Genomic DNA, 24,402 nt, shown 5'->3' on the forward strand with positions numbered 1-24,402 from the left:
AATTGTTTCTCAAGTAGGAGTCAAAATATTTAGCCAAAAATGTTTCGAAAAGTATAATTAGAGGCCTGTTTAAGCATTTAAGAGCAAACGTTAACTTTTAATTGGAAATCTGTGAAGTTAAGAAACGTCAAAAAAAAAAAATCTTTCTTCTCCTTTGTATTTGCATTGTTCAACAGAATGAAGTTTTCCCAATTAAATGACAAACAAATAATGTTATTCTTTTAAACGTCTTTACTGCACATTTATGTTTTAGCATAGCATATCTCACAAAACGAAAATATACCTACTTAAAACAAAAAGGAGGCATAAATGTGGATTATATATTATGGATAAATTAAACAGGCTAAATTAATTCATTAAAAAATAATGTTATTCATTTTGATGTTTTATGGGACAATTTTGAAAAAAATGAGGGGAAATGGATAGTTAAATAAATACATAAATTAGTGCTGTCGAATCGGTTAATCACATAGATCTAACATAAACTTTATAGGCTGTTATGTGTTGTGTGTGTACATATAGGCTATATGTATGTGTATGTGTGTAGGCCTATGTAGCCTAATATATACACACACATATATTATGTAAACACAATCGCGATTAATCGATTTGACAACAATGAACATAAATACATATATTACTTTTTTAATTTAATACAGTTTTCATTTGTAATATCATAAACAGTGTGCTTATAATTGCCACAAGGTGGCAGGATACAACTGAAAACACACACCATGACATGTGTGGAGCAAGTTGTTTACAATCTCCATGTATTACAAGTGCTTTCGTCAGAGTGATGTGTTCTCATAGAAATTCAGAGAACTGGAGAGACCAGATGCAAAAGTGACAACAGCAGTGGATCAGCAGTCCAAGAACATCTCGAAGACTCAGTATAGCAATTACACAACAAATAATTGCACTCTGTAGTACAACTGATACCCCCTTTATAAATGATTATAATTTCCCGTAAGTGCCATAAATGAAGCTCAGTTAGTCACACTAAGTGACGCTAAGTAATGTGGATATTTTGTAAGACAACCAGGATCTTAAATGTCTGGTGTTTAAAATCCAGCTCCATGATTTGCCCACAGCCGACATCCATTATGCTATTAGAGATTAGTGGCTCCACTGGAGGAAAATTAACCTCACTTTATGTTCAATCAAATCAATTGGGGCCGGCTAAAGTGTCTGTGGAGAAGCATTTAGACGCGAGCTCTTAGGGCCCCAGCAACAGAGCCAAGAGAGACATTAACAAGCTATTTTTCATTATGCATAAAACAGAATCTAGTGGTGCATGAACAATTGGTCTCCTTCTTAAACGTTTTGACTTTGTGAAGTCCTTGTTTGGGGTTAACTAATAGCATCTCTCTTTATTTTTTTATTTAGGTTACTCTATCTTCCAGTTTACATTGCCCAGCATCTTTTCATGTTGCTATATACATTACAGGCAGGATACTAAAAAAGCAAGTTTTCAGTGAAGAACATCACCAATTGACCAACACCCACACTTTGCATCGACCTGCATGCATAAATGCATCTTTTCCAGAGCAACACACCCACTACCTTAACCCTTTCAAAGCCCAAATAGCCTAACTGCTTTTGCATGAATGCAGCAGTTGTTTTTGTCACAACAATCCGGTTTAACTCGCTTTTCATTACTGTTATAAAACACAAAACCATTTATCTTCATTTGCATAATTTAACAGCATGAAGTTAGGCATAGATGAACTTTAAATAAACACTTCTAACATCTTCAGATTCAGAAAAATTATGAAAATTAAGATGAAAATTTAGATTCTGTCATAATTTATTCATCCTATTTATAGTTGAACAGAAACACAGCCTCATTCACTTTCATTGAACGGAAAGTAGATAGAATAAGAATGAACGGTGACTATAACGTCATTTTCCATTAACATCTTAAGACGTTCACTTAAAGTTCTTATTTGGTTTAAGCTTTTCTGATTCTAATCTTTCCAGAGCGTTGCTAGGGATTTTTTTCCAAAGGAAACCTTCATAATACGACCGCTAAATGGACTTTTGGATAACCTGATATGGTCAACTGGGTCATTTTGTATTTTATAGGAGAAAGAAAGTTTTACAGGTTTGTAACGACACGAGGGTGAGTAAATATGTTTCTTTTTTGCTGAACTATCCCTGTAAACAGCTAAATGCCTGAAACCACCAAATGTTTTCTCGTTCAGCAAACCGTGCTGCTTTGTTTACAGTATCAAGTCAATCAATAGCAGAGCACCGTTATTCGAACTAATGACTATCCGAGGGGCGGGGTCATGCGCGGGGCCATTTGTTAAAAACAGAATGTAATTGGCTGAGAGCAGAGATACACGTGGGAGCGCACATATTGTCCCTCGCTCGCTTGTAATCTTGCCCGTAGTCATAACGGCGAACGGATTCACACCGAACGACTCTTGAGACCGTCGAGAAGTTGACCGAAGAACTACACTAAGGCACCATGAGAACTTTCCCAAGCTTATTTGTTAGTTTCCCACTTTTTGCGGCGTGCTTTCTTGCTGTTTCAGTCTTCACTGCGAGCGGTAAGTGTTTTTGTTTTCGTCTGAGCGCTATAGAGACAGCATGGCAAATTACAAAGCAAGTTAACTTACAGTCTACGGTCATTATTTATTTGAGGTCAATTTTGGAATTGTCAAGGCAGCAAAAAAGCTTCTTTTCTGTGTATTTTTATTTTAGTATATAGCCTATGGTATACTGGAGTAATGCATGAATGAATGAATGATGCTTAGTGTCTATTCTTACACTATCGCTTTGTAAATAAGTCTTGGCGGCTTCACGTAATGAAAAGTCCCTGTGGACATCTAGTTGATGTCTCTCTTGGACCAAAATTTACATTATTCTTGTTCATACTTGCGTTTAACGCCTTTGGCTCTCTGCTTTGTCCTTTTATTGTTATACTAGTGTATACAAAACACCATGTCCTGATTTCATTCCATTACCAGTGACCTACAGGCTTTTATAACTGCATGGCGAGATGTGGAAGAGCATTGGGCACTTATTTCATGCCTTGACAACTCATGTGTGCTAAGATTTTTGACAGCATGTCTAAATTAATTTCCTCTATAAATATTTTATGTCTGAACTAATGATTTGCCCTATTAGTAATTTTTATTCCCCACTGATGTTCTTCTTCGTTTTAAGAACACACTTCCCCATCTGCCGTTACGCCTCAGGCCGTGATATGGCTCCAGTCTGTAGGTGTGGCTCGCATGACCAAATCACTGAATGAATCATTTCCCATGAATGTGGCCACTTTAATACAGTATGTTGTGGAGCCCAATGAAGCCAGGGCACTTCCTGCCACAAATGACCAGTGCAGCAGGACAGGTTTGCACAAACTTCGGAAAAATCATCCTCTTTCCTGCAGTTTTTCATTAGTGTAAAGTTGGCTGCTTCCAGAGAGTTTCCACTGTCAAAGCTTTTTCTGTGGAGTTTTCAAATGGCTTAGTTATCGCCTTATTGGTCTTCCTTTTTCATACTTTATGTGATGAAATTGGCATTCTTTGATATTTTAGAAGCAGTTAAACAAACAAAAAAATGAATCCAGTTTTGCTTATCTTCATGTCTTTCCAAAGCCTGTGTGATTTCCTTATTCCATGGAACTCAGAAGCAGATGTTTAGTAGGAAGTTCACACGGCTGTTTTCTATTCAAGTTAATGGTGACTAGGACAAAGATCTTCATAAAAGTGGTCCATATGGCTTGTGCACTATATTCCAACTCTTCTTAATTCATATTATAATTTTGTTTGAGGAGAAGATACAAATTTAACAGGTATACACTAATCTTCTCTGGACAGCTCTCAAAATGTATTCACATTCAGACTTGCATATTAAAATGTGGCACACCTGGTTTGATGTCAAAAATGCCAACCATCATTAATACTAACGGATCTAGTAACAGATCACAAGGCACATATTCAAATAGCATTAATGAGATTTTCAGTGAAGAATGACTTCGATATCTGTCTGTTCCTCACACAAAGCTACATATGGACTTAAAGGCTCGGAATATAGTCATATGGACTACTTTTATGACATTTTTAGGTGCGTTTTGGTGCTTGATGGCTGCTGGTCACTATTCACTGGCAAATGTATGCAAAAGATCAGGGTCAACAACATCATGCCTAACGGAAGGATGTTTCTTCTGTTTTTGACGGAAGAAAGAAATCATACAGGTTTGGAATGTCACGAAAATTTTTCATTTTTTAGTGAACTATCCCTTTAAATGTTGAGAATTGTTTGTCTCGCTTATCGGATTGAGAAGGTAAACAGCTTTGGATGGAAGTTGCACTCTCAAGCTGATCTAAGATCAACACTCATCCATCAAAATCTTACCCTCATTAGTAAAAACTGCTTAAAATCAGCAAATAAGGATTTTATCAATGCAAAAAAACACACACAAAAACACACAACTCAGGCCTCTCAGGTCAGCTGACGAAGAGTACTCTCTAATTATAGTAACCACACAGCCTCCTGCTTTTCCCTCGCTCTCTTTTGCACAAATGTGTTTGCAAGTCGTTCAAAAGCTGCCGTGTGGCTCGTGCCATCTGGCAGCGGGGTCTTCCCCTCCGGGAATGGGCTCATTTGTCCTGCCGACTCTAGTTCTAATAGCAGTCCAATGAGGGCTGATTCTCCTGTGATTAATTTTCAATAAGCCCTAATCAATGTTTCATTCATAGGCAGCGCAACATGGCATTTCTCATATGATTTCGCTCCATCTTGGTCTCATGCTCCATTTTCCAATCTGCTGCATTGAATTTTTAAAATCACTTATTCCAACACTTCTCTAGAAACTTTTGTCACCAGAATTGGAACAAATAAGCTTTGCTGCTTGCATGATAAATGTCTATTTTGTATCTTTGGCTTTAACATGTCAAAATATTATGCATTTTGCATTATCGCATTTCCAAGTAGGATTAATATAAGCCTATTTGCGTTACCTTGCTTAGAGAATGGCTGTTTTCTGTGTACGTCAGAGTGTATTTTTAGACTTGGTGGGATATTTTTAAGAACAGATTGCTGTGGTGTTCTGGAGAAATGCCTTTAGATTATAGAAATCTCACCTGGAGATGCAAGCTCACTGAAAGTTTACTTTAAAACAACAAAGAAAGCAGTTTATTGGTCCAAGAACAGGATGTTTCTTGTGTGCACACCATATCTTTATGGGTCATTTGCTTGGTCATTTAAGAGGTGCAAGCTAAATGCCTCAGTGCATTGATCTGTTCTGGGAGTTTATGGGATTCAGTGACGTAGGAACACAATGTTTGGAACACCAAGTTCCCCAGGCCTGTGTTAAGGCATCTTAAATGATGTGTGAATGAGCACATAGCTGAAAACACATTGAATAGTAACGCGCACCATTAATGTGGAGTTTTCCAGGACACCTTTAGCGTAAAGTGTGAACCCATAAGCCATAAAGTAAGTTCTAAGGCAGTCTTAAAAGGTAAAGTAACACTTTAGGCATCTAAATATACTTGAAGGTTGTAACACTTAGGCTTCTAAATATACATGAAGATATGAAGACATGAACACATCAGCACCTATAGACACCTATTTTTAACAACTAAAAAGGATCTGTTACTTTACTTGGATGTTGTATATTTCAATTCTTACAGGGGCATTGTTTGTTTGTTTATTTATTTATTTATTCTTTAACTTTTCATTATATGTTGTCCGCTTATAATGATGGTGAAGTTATTACGAGTGCATAAACTATAGGTGTTTTGTTGCAGCTGCTGTGTCTTTTAGATGCCCCCTTCACATTTGATTAACTTTTACTGAAATTGTTCTTTATAATGTGTAAATAGGGGTCAGTCTTAAATGATCATGGATCTTGTTAAAATAAAACTAATCTGCTTTTTTTCTAATGTTTGGAATTTGGAACTATCAGAAGTTGGGATGTACAATATATTGGTACCAAATCAGCTTTGAACACGTTTTGCATTTTGTTTTTAAATATATTTATTTATTTGTTTTGTAATTTATCTGTATCTGTCAATATTGGAGATTTAATTCTGCATGCTCATTTCCCCTAATTTTTTTATTTTAGACATTATTACCTTTACCATCATGTCATGTTCACTTCAGGTTAAACTTTAAAAACACTACTGTTAAAGGGATAGTCCACCCAAAAATGAAAATTCTGTCATCATTTACTCTCCCTCAAGTTGTTCCAAACCTGTATGAATTTCTCTCTTCTGCTGAACATAAAAGAAAATATTTTGGGTAATCAAACCATGGACCCAATTGACTTCCATAGTATGGAAAAAAATACTATGGAAGTCAATGGGGTCCGTCAACTGTTTGGCTACCAACATTCTTCAAAATATCATCTTCTGTGTTCAGCAGAACAAAGAAATTCATACAGGTTTGGAACAACTTGAGGGTGAGGGTGAGTAAATGGTGACAGAATTTTCATTTTTGGGGGAACTATCCCTTTAAATGAAAATCCAGTTTTCATACTGTACATTAGGCCTATATACAATTTCAGTGTACAGTGTATTTCGAATACAATATATATATATATATATATATATATAAATTGTCAGCCATTTATCGTACATAAGTTTTGAGTTGTTAAAGTTACAGAATTCTTTTCATAGTACAATAATTTTTTTCCCATATATACCATTTAAGATTTTACAGAAAGTCACTAAAGTACCAGTATCAAGCAGAATCAAGTAATACCAGAAGAAAGATTTTTAGCACCAAATTAGCTTGTGTGAGACTCATGCATTTGAGTGCACTGCATTGTAAGCTTGCATTTCCCGTTGTTTTATGAATCCTCTAGAATCAAACTGGTGATTCAGCATAGCTGTGTTATTGCATTTGCATGCACTCACATGCACATGTGCAGTGTTTTGGTTATCCTCCAGTCTGTTGTTTTTGTTTTGCACCTGTTCCTAATACGGCAGTCAAGGGTTCTTTTGTTGGCCAAGTGTGCGTGATCCGCTCAGCAGATTGTAGCTGAATGACTCCTCATGCCGATGACTCATTTCTAAAGCCCTTCCCTACTTTTAAACGTTATTAGTAACTGTATAATGGTTTTGCTTCTAAGATTGCAGATCAGGTCATGCTTCTTTTTGAAATTACTGAAGTTACGTCCCAGATACTTGAAATGAGAGAGCAAGTGGTTTTTGGGTTTTGAATGGTTCTGCTCTTTACAGTTTTGAACTGTTCATTTTGGTTCTTTTAGTTAGTGTTTTTCTGGCAAACCATAACCATAATAGTCGCACATCAAATGTGTTATTGGACAGTTTACTTCAAGTTGTTCCAAAAGTTAAAGCTCAAATGTGTTATTTCTGTCTCACCAAACTGAATAGCAAAAATATTGTTTTGTAACCGGCCAGCCATTGGTTCCGACCTTTGGTGCCCCAAAGTCATTCTAAAATTTTCATTTTGGGGTGGAATATCCTTTTAAGCCTGCACACTTTCAGTATCAGGGCAGTCAAAATGATGTTGTTTATATTATTATTATTTTTTACCATATTGGGACTAGGCCAATAGCAACATAGCATGTTGGTTATTACTCATTTTCTGAGCTGGCTCGGCGCTGCCCTGCTTGTTTTTTCAGTTGCCTGGCCAATCTCCATTGCTTTTTTTTTTTTTTGTCTCTGTTTTCATGGCTCATTTGTGAGAGAGCAGCGAACACTCCCACAATTGCCTGCCTATACACGTTTAACTCGGAAAAAGACCATGTGATATACTATAGTGCCTATCTATCCAAAAGCCTGTGGGAATAATCCGCTCTCACTTCCATTTCAGAGCTTTTGCTGATCAAAAGGCCAGCTCAGCTGATGAGACGCTGATCAGATGTTTCACTTCATCAAACAGCTTTGCAGTCAGCTGATGTGTTCAGTTCTGTCTGTTGGCCTTCCAGAACGTATTAGGCTGACATTGAGTTCTCTGACAGTTAAACCAGGTATAGCTGGTGTGAGATGAGATGATACATCATGATGTGTCCTGACATTTACTATTATCCATCCACCCTGTTTAGTTTTCATACATATAATCTCAGGTGTAGTTTAAAGGAATGCTTATACTCAACCTCATGTTGTTCCAAAGCTGCATGCTTTTATTTAACTATAGGTGATAAAGAGATAGTTAAGCAGACAATATAAAGTACATAAGGGGAATCCAGCAACATTTGTGGTAAGGGGAACTTTGAATCAATTTGGTATTTTCAGAATTTACCAAAAGGCGATAGGCAGGATGTTTATGCTGCTCTTTTCCATACGATGAAAGTGATGGCTATAGAGGACTAGTGTCACTTAAACATAAAAATAAAAGACATGTTTCAAACTTTTGTTTAAAATAATAATTAAATATAACTATAAAATAATACATTTTTTGGGAGCTTGGCAACCCTGGTCAACATTAACTTTTATTGTATGGAAAAGAGCAGCTTGTACATTTTGCTAAAGGTCTTGTGTTCCACAGAAGAAAGAAAATCACATGGGTTTGGAACAACATGAGGGTGAAAAAATCCTGGCACAATTTTTATTTTGGTTACTTATCTTGTTAGAAGTAAGAGTTTGCCCACAATGTGCCCGTGTCTTGTCAGCACCTCGAAAAGCAGGCAAAGACATTCCATGCAGATGGTCAGCAACAGTTTCTGTTCAGAGTTTCCATTTCTCTGGAAACACAAACAGAACTGTGACTAGATATGAGTTGTGTTTAAAGTTATTAATCTGTAATGAATTACTTTCACTTCTCAACTTCCCCTGTCAATTTCGTTGTAACCGTTCGGCAAGAACAACTTGTTGACTCTGTGAAACCTTTAGGCTATCCATAGACCGTTTCTGTTCCCAGTGGAGTTCTCTGTGCTAATCAGTGATGGATGGGTTTATTTGAGTTCTAAACAGTTTGTTCCAGGAAGATTATATCAAAGATGTTAGGCAATTCCAATTTTTCTTCCAGCACTAAAATTGGTTTCTTTGAGAAGAGCAAAGGGAATTGTGCTTTCAACCTTCTGGTATAGCGTGAAAAGGAGGATGCATTCCATTGCAAAGATAAACACAGCAATCGTTTGGATAAGAAGGTTTCTGTTTATGCAGACCATGGCTCCCAGAAGCTCTAACCCTGAGCATGAAGGCTGTTACCTTTTGTCACAATTAGAGGAGATTGTTGGCCAAATGATGTTTTGGCGCGAAAAAAGTTCACACGGTTGAATCCTGCGGTGGAGCTGCTTTAAACATGTGCTAATTATCCTTTTGAGTGCTGTTCACCTCGAATAAACTCTGCTGAGTGTCTCCGTTGTGGTATTTTGGATGGGCGCCAGGGGAGGACACAACGATGCGCAGGAAGTCTCCCAGTGAGGTGTCATTTACAGAGTTATGGGAAGCCAACACAGACTGTGGAAAGTTGTAACTTGGCAAATTCAAGGCCTATATGTGTCAGGCTAAAACTAACCTTTAAATATAGTAACAGCTCCAAAAAAGTTGGAGTTGGATGAATATATATATATTGCATTGTATTTATGTATTTATTACGTTCATTAAGTTTAGGATTTAGGAGTTTCTTTATTCAATAACGCATTTTATTTTCTTCTTCTTCTAAACTTCCATGTGCATTTTACTCATCTTGAGTTTTTTGGAAGATTTTGTCAATAATGAATGTAAAATCAAATCCACTGTCTTTGTCTTTTCTCAGCTGACTACTGTGAAGTAAATGTGTGTTTGAACGGAGGAACCTGTGTGACGGGTGCGGGAAAAGATCCCTTTATCTGCATTTGTAATGATGGCTTCACTGGAAACACCTGCAACGAGACAGAGATTGGTAACAATCTAATCTATTATTTATATTTATGTGAAAAAGCAGTTTAGTTAAGCTATACTGTATGTGCAAAGGTTACTTGTATCCATTTCAGCTGAGGCAGATCTTTTCTCACATGACCTTTGCTCTCAGGGCCCTGCAACCCTAACCCCTGTAAAAACGATGGTGTCTGTGAGATCATCGCCAACTCCCGCCGAGGAGACGTCTTCAGCGAATACGTCTGCAAGTGTCCAATAGGCTTCGATGGAATCCACTGCCAGAACAGTGAGTCGCTTCTATTCAAACAGTTTGATCTTTTTCATTACAAACGTGTTGGTGGTTATCAGGTGTCACCATTGAGAATTATGACAAACTTGATTGTTGTGAAATAAAATGTACATGAGGACAGAGATCACATTTGTATCCAAATGGTAATTGACAAAGAAGAAACCAAATGGCAAATTGTACCTATAAACTGCCTAAATCATCTGGATTCAGTCAGATTTACTGAATAGAATTGCCAAAAGTGTAGCAATGCATAAAGCTCTGCTTGCACACAAGTCACTTTCAATTCAAACAACTTTTTATTGGTCAACATGGTGAATTTGTGTGTTGTTGTTCGAAATGGATTGCTATTAAAATTTTGCTGAGCAAAGGGTAAATGTGACCATACCTTAACAGTGAGTAAGATGCTCAGATATTATTTTGCTTTAGAAAAGCCAATATTGTAAAAGATTTGTAAATAATAGGATTATAGTACATTTTTAATGTGTTCAACTTTGAATATGAAGCAAAATAGTCCCAGATCTGAAACCTATGCTGTATCTGTGAGCAGTCTGAATGTTGAATACTAGTTGACATTTTTATTTAGCTTTTTTTAACTTTGCCTGGTCATAGCTCTGATGTGAAGACAATTTTGATACTGTATTGCAGGAAGTTTTTTTTTTTAAAGTTATCATTTTTTTGCACAGCAAGGCGATTGCATCACATGCAGCTGTTCTCTTCACAAATGTGTGACTAATTATTTCACCAAGTACCGTGGTCTATGTCAATCCCAAAAGCTCTCTGGATGTAATGAGGGCAGATGGTCGAATTTCCGCTATGTTAACAGATGCAAGTGTTAAGACAGCAGAGAACCGCTTCAGTCTTCGCTGTCGTCTGCCGTTGGCTGATGGGCGAACAGTCCTACAGCCCTCAGCACAAAACAACACAACAAACAGCCAAGTCATGACTGCATCTCACATTTTAGACAAATAACATAAGCATGATCCTAAATTGCAACACAATTGTTATCGAATCAACAGGACATGCATTTACAACCAATATTACTTCCATAGTTGGCCTTATTTGTAAGTGAAACAGGATATTCAGTGAAAAATAAAGGAACTAAAAATAAATAAATAAATGGGGTGGGTTACTAGGTTTAAAAATAAGAGGGCTTGGTGATGTCATGCATAAAGTATATTTAAAGACAAACATTTGACTCTGGAATAATTTGAACTGAAGAATAGTTCAGAGTAAAATCAAAAACATGTTCAAGCAGTTCGCAATCAAGGAATACTGCACGTTTATTTATTTAATAAGCGATTGCTTATTGTCTAATGTTGATGAATTATGACAGCGTTTACTTTTTGGTTTTACTTTGTAATATGTTGCACGTTGCAAGAGTATAGCCTACACATTTTAACCCTCATCTTTTTGAATGAGCAGCTGGAAGTAGTAAATCATAGATATTTAAAAATAAGAGTCTCAGTGTATGTCTGCTTATTTATAATTAAAAGTTTCTCAATACATATACAATCTTTTTTTTGATGAATATTGATATTTTGGTCACACAATCAATTGAATCTGCCATTTAATTCAATGTAAACTCTTGTAGCTTCTCTCTGGGCTGGTGCGTCATAAATGGGAAAGACTAAGAACGTTATTTAACACATTTAATATAGAGATTTTATTGTTGTTTATTGCCATTCTTTAAGCATATTATAATCCGCAAAATCTAGTATCGTTCAACCTCTAATTCGAATGATACGGTTTACATATGTTGAATAAAACATCTTGAGTATTTGAGTCAAAGAATCTGAGATACATGATTTATTTTTGAATGGGTTTGTTCTGTATGGATATATGGCATTCATTTTATTTGTGCAGGCCTTAAAAAAATCCCTGTGTTAAGAAACTATATTGGGTCAGTTTTGGTCAACTGTTATTCTCCCATTTTTCACAGATTTGACAAGTAAACGTTGTTTTGTGGGTAAGGAATTAATCCGTGAAAAGAGAAAAAGATAAGCCAGAAATCCTCACATAATTGAATGTTGTTTTTCCACGCTATACATTTAGGACAGCATGGATTATTTAGTTCACCACAGAGACTCTCTCACATTCTTTCTGATTATGGTGGATATTATGGCTTCGGTGCCAGATTTCCCGCGCTTGATAGCAGGGTTTTGATGTTTTGACTGGGTTTAGTATAGTATGCGGGCTCATCTTTAGAGTGCTGCTGGAATGTGGCTAGATTAGAAAGACGATGACATTGAATTGACTGTTTAAAAGCTTCTTAATCCCTCAGGGAAACGTCCAAGTCATGCTTGGATGATGGCGAAGATTGTGGAGTACGCCAACTCGTACACTGCATAGTTTAGTTTAGTGGCAAACATAGTGGCAGCACAAATTAAAATATGACTGTAGCCTTGCACACCCACACTGTCGCACACTGGCCCTGTTGCTGGGGTAAAATGCAAGTGGAGGAGGCAAAGTAAATGAAGTCCGCACACATCCTCGGCTCTCAGCTGGCAGAAATGTTTCACTGACAGCATGAAATTGGTCTGAAAGCCCTGCAGGAGGCCATGAAATCTGTGTCAAAAGCTTTTATACAGTGGAGCACTGGTCACATTAGCTGTGGTGATTGAAATAGAAACCCGCTGTAGGGTTTAAATGTAGAGTCAGTGCCTCTTTTGTGTGTCTGCAAGTAAGTCGAAGAGTTAACGAGAGCTCAATTCTTGCATCTGAAGCTAGCTTGCCTTTTTGCCATTACGGTGTAATTTCCCTATTTTCCACTGAATAAGAGCTTGATTTCTCACTCAAATTTCCCACCTCTAATTGCTGTGTTTTTCTCAACTAGTGTCTCTATTTTCTTTTTTTTCCTCACTAGTCTTTTTTGCCAGTGCAGTCAAGGGATTTTAATGGCAATTACATTAACAATTACAACACTGATCCACAGACCATGGCTGATGAAAAATGCATAATATTATCTCATCAATGTTTTTGTTGTTTCATTTAACTGACTGTACTTATGGGTCTTAAACTTCTTAGCTAGAGGTTATTTAGCAAAATGTCCACAGCTTGTTCTGGTCAAGAACTCTCCACAGGAAGAGACTGTATGATGGCAAGCAGGTATAGATTATGCAGAAAGTGAATAAATATATAAGCATAATGGTGCTGCAATCTTTATGAACCGTTGTTCAAAAAACACAAGAAAAAAAGTGGAAAATGTCTATACACTCTTTTTGTTCATAGACTCAATGTGTAGCTACTGTATTGTAGGGAGGCCATTTCGAGACAAGATTACTGAATCAGCAAGTCATAAAAGCTTTCCTTTGTTCCTTCCCAGCGTGCTTCAGTCTTTTCTCTTGGATGCCCCAATTTCACTGTCAAACATGGAAGTAGAGACCTGCTGACTTTGCATTTTATTGATTTGGATGATGTGGCAACTGACATAAGATTGCATTTCACATTATGTAGCTAGATATTGATGTTCTCAGAGTAATACAATACACTACTGCGTTAAATGGCTTCTCTGTTCAGTGCTTCAATAGCATTAGAATAGGAATAACGGTTAGCATTTTGCGGTTTTATTAGTTTCCAGGCCTGAAGAAGGAACTTGAACTAAAAGGGTCTCAAATCTTAATGCTAGTATTTGGTCCAGTGCTAAATTCCATCTATAGCCTCCTAGGGTTGCCAACTTTGGTTGCCTGGCTGGAGTGAGATTTTGATGACATGCTGAATCAATGACATGGCCCTATTTAAGGATTCAAGTATACAACCCTTTAATTTGAATTTAGTCTTAATGCAAATTATCAAAATACCTAAGCCTAATGTTGTACTTAATGCACTTTTTAGAAACTGTCCCCATTAATTTTAACTACCATATTAGCTAGCTAATATAACAAGCCAGTCAGAGTTGACAACCCTGTAGTTATCAGCAGCTAAATATTAAAAGCCACTCAAGTTTTAAAAATTAATTAGCAAATTAGCTTCATAGCGAGTTCATAATGATGCAGTTAGTGTTCCGTAGTTGACATGAAATGCTTTAGGAAAGATGACTTCTAAAAGCATTGCTAATTAGCTTGTTAGAGGCTAGACCGCTAAACACCTCTCTCGGAAGGTCTGAGAGTCTCCCTCATATTGATAGAATTATATACAATATTCCGGAAATCAAGCGAGCAAGAGAGAAAGCCTCTTTCCACCTGTTATTAAGATGCGTTTTTTGGTGAACCGATCACACAAGTGGTCAGCCATTGGTCAGATGCATTACCGTTACATCTGGTATTATCACGTGTTTCAAATGCGACTTTTGTGACCACTTGCAGATTTTGTTATTTTCTCACAGAAATTAGTTTTTGCAGAGTGTGATGTCTAGCATTTGGGTAGTTGACATGAAATACTTTTAGAAAGCTGATGTTCTATGGTAAAAAAAAGCATTGTCAATTTTTTTGCTTTTTTAATCACATCACATAATTAGTGCTTGAAACAAATGCAAATTTGATCAACATTCTAAGTCAGTGCAACACGAGTCGACTGTGACCGCTCTTTACACCTATAAGGGAAGTGTCGCTCGCTGACCTCTGGAGGTTTGGAAGTGTTTCAGTATGTCTGAGCACTGCATTGGCACTGACCGCTGTGACCGATCGCATTCAGTCACGCTCCATCTGCACACGCCAGATAATCCCCCTGAATTCCTTCAGTTTTGCTGGAATGTTCTATTCTTTTTTTTGATTGGTGCCATTTTACATCTGAAATCCATGACTGTTTTTTTCCCTCCACAACATATTCTGAAGACCATTATACAACATTGCACTCAGTCATCATGTTGACCGTTTAATCATTCCGAAGCATGTTGGCGATTTGACGTAGCCCTGTTGCTCATAAGTGGATTAGGAACTTCAATAGGTCTGCTGTCAGATGGTATATCCTCTTACTGAACGACTGCAAAGATCCAGTTGTGCTATGATTATGTTGTGTCATATATGTGGGTTTTCTTAATGTGCTCTCAATTCAGGTCACAGAACATATTAACTTGAAAACCTTATGACAAGAATTCTTGACCTCGATTTAATACCTACCTCCTGGACACCTGCTGTTAACTGAATGACACAAATACTAACTGGATGAGCAAACGGTTCATGGAACAGCAATTTTTCAAGACTGTACACATTAAGAAAAATCCATGATTAGTTCTTCACATAGCTGTCAAAACCAAAAATCCAGCTGGAATTATAAATGTGATGTACATGTTCTCGTACTGAGTACTAAGTTGGTACTGTATAGCTAAACAAACTCTACAATAAAATGAGAAATATTCTATTTGGAAAAAAGAATTCCACAAAAACAATCTAAACGCATACATGCATAATTTTTATGTGTGGCTTACATTTCTAGATCATTTTCAGGTCCGCTACATTGTCCTTTTTCTCAGATGAGATATTTTTAGATGTTTTTTTTTTTTTTACAGCTTTAATTAGTGTTTTATTTGATGACTCATGTTTGCATAAAGTAACCATTAGGTCACAAAAAGAAATGTGTCTTTTCAAAAGCAAATGAAAAAATGTGGACAAATTTACAAAATGAGAGTGACTAATGACTTTTCTATGTTCTGAACTTAATAGGCAGACATTTTTGCAGAATAAATATGTATATTAGATAAAATTATCTTTTGAAACAATGTTTCTTTAGATAATATATTTTATTTACCTCAGACCATGTAGAAGTTGCATGTAGTTAGTGAGCGCCACCTAGAGGTCACAAAGCTTTGTTTTTTGATAACTTTAGGCTTTTCCAGACCAGTTTTGATTAGCTTTACAGAAACCCTATAATTCCCGCAGATGTGAACGACTGTGCCGGCCAGCCCTGTAAGAACGGAGGCGTCTGTCGAGATCTTGATGGTGATTTCACCTGTAAATGTCCCTCACCCTATGTGGGAAAGCACTGCCAATTGCGTAAGTAGGACACTGCCAGCACACACATGTCCGGCTCTTGGACGCGAACTGTTTTTCACTTTATTTCCTCCACATATTTGGCTTTTCAATTGGTAACTAAATTCAGCACACAATGTCTGTGTCTCTCCCCTGTGAATGTGGTCATCACACTGTTTATCCATCTGTCTGTCGTCCCAGTAAGCCTGTTTGTCTCCTGAGTGCTTGAATGTCTGCTAATATCTGGCTCTGGTTCCCAGGATGCATCTCTCTGCTGGGAATGGAAGGAGGAGGCATTGCAGAGTCTCAGATCTCCGCCTCCTCGGTGTACTACGGCATTCTGGGACTGCAGCGCTGGGGACCCGAGCTGGCCCGACTGAACAACAAGGGACTTGTTAATGCTTGGACCTCTGCGACTCATGACAAGAACCCCTGGATTGAGGTAAACTAGTATGTTCAGTTTGGACCCAAAATATAATCTATATTTACCCAAAATTTACCCATTTAATCACTTATTTTAGATCAACCTACAGAGGAAAATGCGTTTCACTGGCATCATTACCCAGGGTGCCAGTCGCATGGGCACATCCGAGTTCATCAAAGCCTTCAAGGTGGCGTCCAGTTTGGATGGGCGAACCTACACCATGTACAGACCCGAGGGCCAAAACAAAGACATGGTGATGATTCAGTCATTTTATTTCATTTTTCTTTTTGTTCGGCTTGAGCTTTAAAGTGTTTATTGGTGTTTATTCAACTATGGGCACTTTTGGTCAGTTGTAGTTGTTGAAAAAATGTGAAAACTAATGTTTATTTGAACATTCAAGCATGAACAACTATTCTAGTAGACCCCAAAAACAAAATCAAGACTTTGAAAAAGGGCGTAATAGGTCCCCTTTAAACATGTAATAATAATTAATAAAAAATAATAATAAAAAGATTACAAGTCTGGGTCCTGGACAAGGGTAAACAATAGGATTAATACATAATAGGCATTTGAACATAACAAATTATTCTTCCAAAATGTGGCCAAATATATTCACTTAATTAGTATTCATCAAGTTTTTCATAACCTGTAACTATATTATAATCTCTGAGTAACTAATAAATGTATACATTTCTGTTCTCCAGATCTTCATTGGTAATATTGACAACGATGGGACAAAGACCAATTTGTTTGAGCCTCCAATCATAGCTCAGTACATGCGAATCGTTCCTGTTGTGTGTCGTAAAGCCTGTACTCTGAGACTGGAGCTGGTGGGCTGTGAACTCAACGGTAAAGTCCCAGCAATATTTTTGCATGTTTATACATTCTTATGAATAGATTTATGGGAGCCAAAAGACAAAACAACTCCACTTGGATATGGTAATTCTGCTGTGGTTTTATGGAAGAAAAAGTGAGTAAGCAGCATCACAATTTGCACTATTTCCTCCTGCTCTTCGTTTGTGGTGAAGTCGAGGACCGCAGTCTATTGGCTGAAGGAACAAAGTCACATCTCTCCAAACTGGGACTCTAGCCAGTAAATGTTCTGAGCATAAAACTCTCAGATTTTGACTTATTTAGCAAATGTGACACAATTTTGAGCTGCTTATAGTGATGATGAAGCACACTGGTTAATTTGTGTGGTATGTGCTTAGTACATTTCGTTCTTGTTTTCTGCCGATGTTTAAGAAAGATGAAGTCTTTTCATAATGTATTTATTTTAATTTATATTATATTATTATATTTTAATTTATATATTGACCATTTATTTTATTTTAAATTATATTATATTATATTATATTATATTATTTTCATGTTTTGGCCAATAAATTAATTAAATTTACATTAGTAACAACTTTACATTTAAATTAACATTATAAATTGGTAAATTAATTTATTATAAATTGTTTAATTTATTATTAAAAAACATTATAAATAACACATTTTGTAATAAGAATAAAATTATTTAAAATATGTATACATTTTAATACATTAATAAATTATATATTATATAATAAATTATTAAATAATACTTTTTTTAATGGTGGATATTACAATTGTTATTATATTATTAGAAAATTATGTATAATATTAAATGTACTTTTACAATAATATACTATATTATTTTGTCTAAATGCATGAAAAAATGCATCCCTACATGAAAGTCTAATTTTTAATCGTTGAAATGGTGCAAATGTCTGTTTTATTCACAGTATTGCCCACTTCACTGTTCCATCTGTGTCTCTCTGGCTGTCCATCACAGCTGCATGCATGCTTCACACACCGCCGGCTCTCGCCCGCATGCGCTTCTCACACACACACACACACATCCCATCACACACAGCATCTTTCCACTCACCTGCATGAAACTTGCTCTCGATCCACTCTGAGCTGATGTGGTTTGTGCCGCTTGTGCTGACACGCTTCCCATCCATCTCTCTGCCACTTCTTGTCCCCGCCCCCTCCCTCTTTTTGTTGTCTCACTTCACAGTGTATTTGAACACGACAGGTTGCTCCGAGCCGCTAGGTATCAAGTCACGGATGATCGAAGACAGGCAGCTGACGGCTTCCAGCTCTTTCCGCACCTGGGGGATCGAGTCGTTCACCTGGCACCCACACTACGCTCGTCTGGACAAGCAGGGCAAGACCAACGCCTGGACAGCAGCCACCAATGACCGCTCAGAGTGGCTGCAGGTGAGATGACAGGCTTGTAAGGCTGTAAAGGGACAGAATAATGTCAAATATTTACAGCCATGTGTAATATCTAGAGTAATATTTATGCCACTTTGAAAAAGTGTATTCTGCTCATCAAGTTTCAAGTTTGTTTTTATTTATATAGCACATTTATAAACGGCAAACATGGCTGACCAAAGTACTGAACGAAACATAAGATAAAGAGACACACATTCATGATAGAAGCTCACAATGAATTAAAAGCTAAGGGAAAAAAGTAGGTTTTAAGAGAAGATTTAAAAACAGTTAAAGACTGTGCCGATCTGATGTAATCCGAAAGGATGTCCTACAGCCTAGGGCCGGCAATAGCAAAGGCTCAAGTCTGATCAAGACTTAATATTTTTTTGTGTGGAAATTGTGATACATTTAAATAGGAATAGGAATTTCAAAACCATTTATTTGAAGAATGTCTTTACTGTCACTTTTGATTAATTTAATGGGTCCTTGATAAATAAATATATTAATACCTTTTAAAAACAATTCTTACTGGCACTAAACGGTATACATACGGTCATATACGGTGTATATATCACTCCGATGTTTTATTAAGTGGGAGTATTACCTGGATACTGTCCATGTTGAGCTTGAGTGTCTTCCCTTCCATCTGGCACCATTTAAATGTTTGCATAGGAAATGAATTCATTCTTAATCGGTGCTTTGGGATCTTTGCTCATTCACACATCGAATAACCTTTCTTAGGCTGAACGCAATTGGATCGCACCAATTTTTGATCTTCAAATTGAAAGCATTGTCCTGGGAGGCCATCATTTACACACCAATCCTCTCTTACAATTACACAATTACCAGGAGGCCAATAATGAATCTCTCATAGCGTGGATGATTATAACTAAATGCCGGTTTTTGATGTATGACCACATGCTGAGTTTTTCTTATCTGTCTGTTTTAAGGTGGATCTGCTCAGACCTAAGCGCATCACAGGGATCATCACGCAAGGGGCCAAAGACTTTGGCAATGTGCAGTTTGTGTCCACCTTTAAAGTAGCTCACAGTGATGACGGCAAGTACTGGACCATACTCAAAGACGACAAGACAAAAACAGATCAGGTTAGTTTCTAAAAAAGATTTAATGCCTCAATTTTAGTCAACATGAAATCAAAATTGACACTTTTTATTTTATTTATGAATGCCAGTGAAGTGACGTAACTGACGCTGGTAGGTCACATGATAGTGACAACATTCATACTACGCACAATCATACAATAGAACATACTTTTTAGCACTCACTATAAGTACCTACTCAAGAGAATATGCGATTTTGGACACAGCCTATGTTACCTAGCTACTTTTGGATAAAGTCCCGTTCCACACATTAAAAGTTTCACTCAGAACACAAATGAGTTGCAAATGTTGTTTCATTTTGATTTAAAATAATTTTTGTTTTCATGTATTTAGTGGCTGTGATAGGTGATTAAAACTATTCAAAATTGTTTCTGTTAAATGAAATAAAGCTGAAGATATTATACTGTATGAAAAACTTAACTTAGTTAAAATTTAAACAAAAATGATAAATGTTGCCTTGGCAACTAAATGAAATAAAAGAAGTTAAATTTGACGTACTAAAATAATTAAAAGTAAAACTGAAATAAAAATAAAGCTAAATAGAAATGTTTTTTTTTAATGATTAAAATGACAAAAGCACATAACAAAATTACTAAACTTCAAATTTAAAATGAAAACTGAAAATATAAAAATAAAAGCTAATTCTTTTTTATATATATATAAATAATACTAAAATAACACTGGCTGTGATGTTTATGTGTTCAACATTGGTCTACTTGTGGGATATGTGAAGTTCAAAAACACAGATGCATTTTGATAAAAAAAAAAGTCACATTTAAAAATGACAAAAATAAAAATCGAAACCTGTATGACTGACTTTCTACTATGGAACACAAGATGTTTTGAATTTTTTTTCCTCATATAATGAAAATGAATGGTGACCAATATGTTGTTTGAACCCCAATGACTTCAATAGATGGACAAAAAAAAGTTGAAACATTCTTCAAAATATCATTTTGCATTATTTATTATTTTGCGTTCCACAGAAGAAAGAGTCTTAGAGGTTTGGAACGACATGATAGTAGAATTTATTGAACAGATTCCAAACTTCCCCCACATCTTTTCAACCGTCATCTTGAGTAGATTTTGCTCTTTTTTCCTTATCCATCTGTCATGTCCTTGTCTCACCCCATCTTTCTTTTCTTCTGCTTCACCTGCAGATTTTCCCTGGCAACAGTGACAACAACGTGCACAAAAAGAACGTGTTCGAGCCCCCCTTCTACGCGCGATTCGTCCGCGTCCTGCCGTGGGCGTGGCATGAACGCATCACCCTGCGAATGGAGCTGCTGGGCTGCGATGAGTAGAACAACTCCTTCTGCCTCTCCCTCTCTCTCTCTCTCTCTCTCTCTCTCCTTCTCCTCTTTTATACTTCCCTCCATTCCTTTTTCCTTCAACCACACCTGCACTGCCTCACTCTTAGCAACAGAGGGCACCATCACCACACGACTCTGCACTGCGAGGTGACTGACGTCACGGCGGCCGGCAGAAAACCAAGCTCAAACCCACAGTGTGAAGCGTTTAGCATTAAATGTTTTCTACTAACGTGAGTCTGACTGCAGTGGCCCTTTGAAGATGAAGTCAATGCTAATTTATATTAATGTTTATTTGCCCTAGATTAGGAAATTAGACATTAGGAAATTGCTTATTAACCGAAGTAAAGAATGACAACCAATTGGAAAGAAGTAATGTACATACCAAATGAGTCATAATTTATTTATTTTCACATGAATCAGTGTGTTAGTTTGGTTGTGAATGCAGTCAAGCTGTTTATCCTATGAAGTAGTTTAAATTTAGCAAATGATGAATCACAAAATATTGTTGTGCTCTGCGCTAATTTGTATAATGATAGTTGCCATTTGATCATGTTTCTTCTTTTAAAACAATATTTGCTTTAAATCAACTACATTTTTTTAAGACTAATGCATTTGTTTAAACCTCATCACACCTAAATATGAAATGTGACAGTCAATCATCTATTATTATTTGATCAGTTTTGTTGTAAATTTGATGCCTTGGCCAGAGCTGCCACGGATCTCAGGTGCAGTTGAATCAATTGCAGTGTGCTACTGAATTTTAATTTTTTATTTTATTCCAACATAAATCTGAAATAAACCTTTTTTTTGTACAAAAAAAGTACTCTTAAAAACCAAAGTGGTCTCATTTTTTGCAAATGTGTAATCTGTTTTGTTTTTTACAGTATAAGCTTTGACGTAAACCGTCACTAGCTTGGTCGCATAATAAGATGCGGGGACGGGCGCGAATCTAATTTAGAATAATTTCTACGGTGGCACTGAATCTCTGATATGACCGTCCAATCTACATAATGTTTTCAAAATGATGCATTGTGACCCACCCCCTCCCCCCAACCCTTCCACTCGAATAAATTTACAATTTTGGGCTTGTGCAATATGATATAAGTATTAATATGAATTAATATTAATGGAGCTTTAAATATGGGCAGTATTTCTCTGAGATATTTTCTGAGAACAATTGAAGTGGTATTCAAGGTAACAAACACTGAAGTATATTCTAATAATCCAGCATGATTTCTGCATCTAGGCTGCATGCTTTTTCTTTCTTTTGGACTCTGTACCGATGTTAGCATTTGATTTTTCTCAGAAAGTTGACACATTGATTCAGTGTACTCTTTCAATGATACTTCAAAAAAAGAAATGTTTTAATGCCTCATACTGTAGCACTTCTTGTGTTCAGATTGTTTAGACTAGATGCATTTCCTTAGTATATCTTGAAATATTTTCTTCATGTTTTCAACTGTAGAAAGAAATAAAGAATATAAATATATACTTATGGCTTTTGAAACATGTTGTGTCTTGTTATGAATTCTCCTTAGCATGCTGTTATATAATAAAAAATGTTTAATTATATAAGATCATTAATAATATGATATATATGACAAATAATTAATACAATTATTTTAACAATAAATTTAATATTTTATTTGATCGTTTAAGAAAATGATTTGAGGATTTTATTGCATTACTATGCGTTTTGATGATTGACTGGGGACATACTAATAGCTGCTCTATAGAGGCTTAAAGCAGGAAGGCAGGAGAGAATCAAGTGATAGTCTAAAGAATGGCAGGAAAACAGCAGTACCCGATGGGCAAAGCCAGGAAGGATTCTTTTCTGGAAAAACAAAGCTATTTTGGATGAGGTATTGTGGCAAATATTTTGTCAGGAGCAAACTTTCTTTGCTTTCTAATAACATCTCTACAAAGGAAATCTCGCCTCGTCCACCTCATTGCTTGACAGGTTTATGAGGGGTTTTAAATTGGGTCAACATTTTTAAAATTCACCCTCAATGTCAAAATCATCAGCATAAACACAAGTATTACTAGAGTTTCACTGGAAACTGCCAAAATAAATCAAAAACCCACAAAACTGTGGCTGAATTCCTTTCATTCACATGCATATAGTCATTCGGCAAGAATAAGAAAGACGTTTGGAAGCATGTACTTGTATTGTTCAAGGCCTCTCAATGCAATTATTCATAAGGATCAAAACCCTTAAAAAAATTTCTTTAAAAGGGAATTTCTTATCTAAATAGATACAGTATATGCTACTGATTCTACACAATGCCTATCATTTCTGTCCCTCATGTAAAAAACAGCAACACTATTGTTAAAAAAAGAAAGAAATGACACTGAAAATATAATATTAAAAAAGATTGGTATTCCAAATAGATGTTCTTTTTGAGCGTTCTATTCATGAAATAATAATAAAAAAATGCATTAAGCAGCGCAATTATTTGTAGAATTTATTAGAATGATTTTCACAATGTAATTATTAACATTTCAAAACTTAATTTGTCTGATGTAGTGTTTAAAATCCTAAACATCTTGTTTTTCTAATAAAATGAAGGAAGTTTTTCTCTGGCAGGTTGTGGTAACTAAGACTGACAAGTGCGTCAGGAGAATCTAAAACATTTACATCCAGCCATTTTGAACCTATTCATTTTGGGCAAACAATTAGAGTACAATGTCCTTCCCGAAGATAGCTGCCAAATTCATGCTTCTGTGAAGCCCACAGCTATTCAAAGGCTCTTGGCGTTCCTTGCCTTAGGCGAGGGCTTTCATCTTGGTTGTGGGACTAATTGACGGGGGATCTTCAAATGCGTCGCTAATGTTCTGAGCATCTGTGAGAGAGGCAATGTAAATCTGCTCACTCTCTTTCACCGTCCTTTAAGGTGTTAAGGTGTGGGGAAAAAAGGTCCATCGTCCGTTGCTAGTGATGTACGAAACTCACACAGAAGTCACTTTCAAACCAAGCTTCTGAGCGATCAGAGACGTCTATTTGATGTCTGCATTTACATCTGCAATATGTCTCTAAGACGTTTCCTGAGAGATGTAAAAAATAGACATTTAGAAAACGTCTTTAAGATGTTTATGATTTAGAATGTATGTAAAACTGCTTTTTCTAAGACGTTCATTAGATGTTTGTACACAACAGATGTTTTTGAGATTAAGCGCTCTTTAGCAGACATCTTAGAGACGTACCTGTGCCATCTGGGATTATTTCTGAATGTTCTCTGAACATTCAAACAGTTTTTTCGGTTATGCAATATCGTTTGGTAAACATTATGGGTGTTACTTTTTGATTTTTTTCTGGACGT

General features: G+C 36.4%; 1 protein-coding gene across 4 annotated transcripts; it reads left to right on the top strand.

The window, feature by feature from the left end:
• Window positions 1-2,330: 2,330 nt before the first annotated feature.
• Window positions 2,331-22,573, top strand: mfge8b (milk fat globule EGF and factor V/VIII domain containing b; the record flags this gene model as incomplete). 4 transcript variants are annotated; one of them, XM_081356627.1, is made up of 10 exons in its annotated part: window positions 2,331-2,555; window positions 9,685-9,810; window positions 9,940-10,071; window positions 15,888-16,001; window positions 16,238-16,419; window positions 16,499-16,654; window positions 17,106-17,250; window positions 18,467-18,651; window positions 19,599-19,754; window positions 20,930-22,573. In XM_081356627.1, 10 exons carry the CDS (start codon window positions 2,474-2,476, stop codon window positions 21,071-21,073), a joined length of 1,422 nt encoding a protein of 473 aa, XP_081212753.1. In that variant the 3' UTR covers window positions 21,074-22,573. The 4 variants fall into 4 exon arrangements, with proteins under 4 accessions (XP_081212753.1, XP_081212752.1, XP_081212750.1 ...); XM_081356626.1 differs by having other exon boundaries at window positions 2,338-2,555; window positions 18,449-18,651; XM_081356624.1 differs by lacking the exon at window positions 2,331-2,555 and adding an exon at window positions 7,798-7,954 and having other exon boundaries at window positions 18,449-18,651.
• Between the last annotated feature and the right edge of the window lie 1,829 nt (window positions 22,574-24,402).

Source organism: Scardinius erythrophthalmus, assembly GCF_964197995.2.
Source record: "Scardinius erythrophthalmus genome assembly, chromosome: 24".
Lineage (NCBI taxonomy): Eukaryota > Metazoa > Chordata > Actinopteri > Cypriniformes > Leuciscidae > Scardinius > Scardinius erythrophthalmus.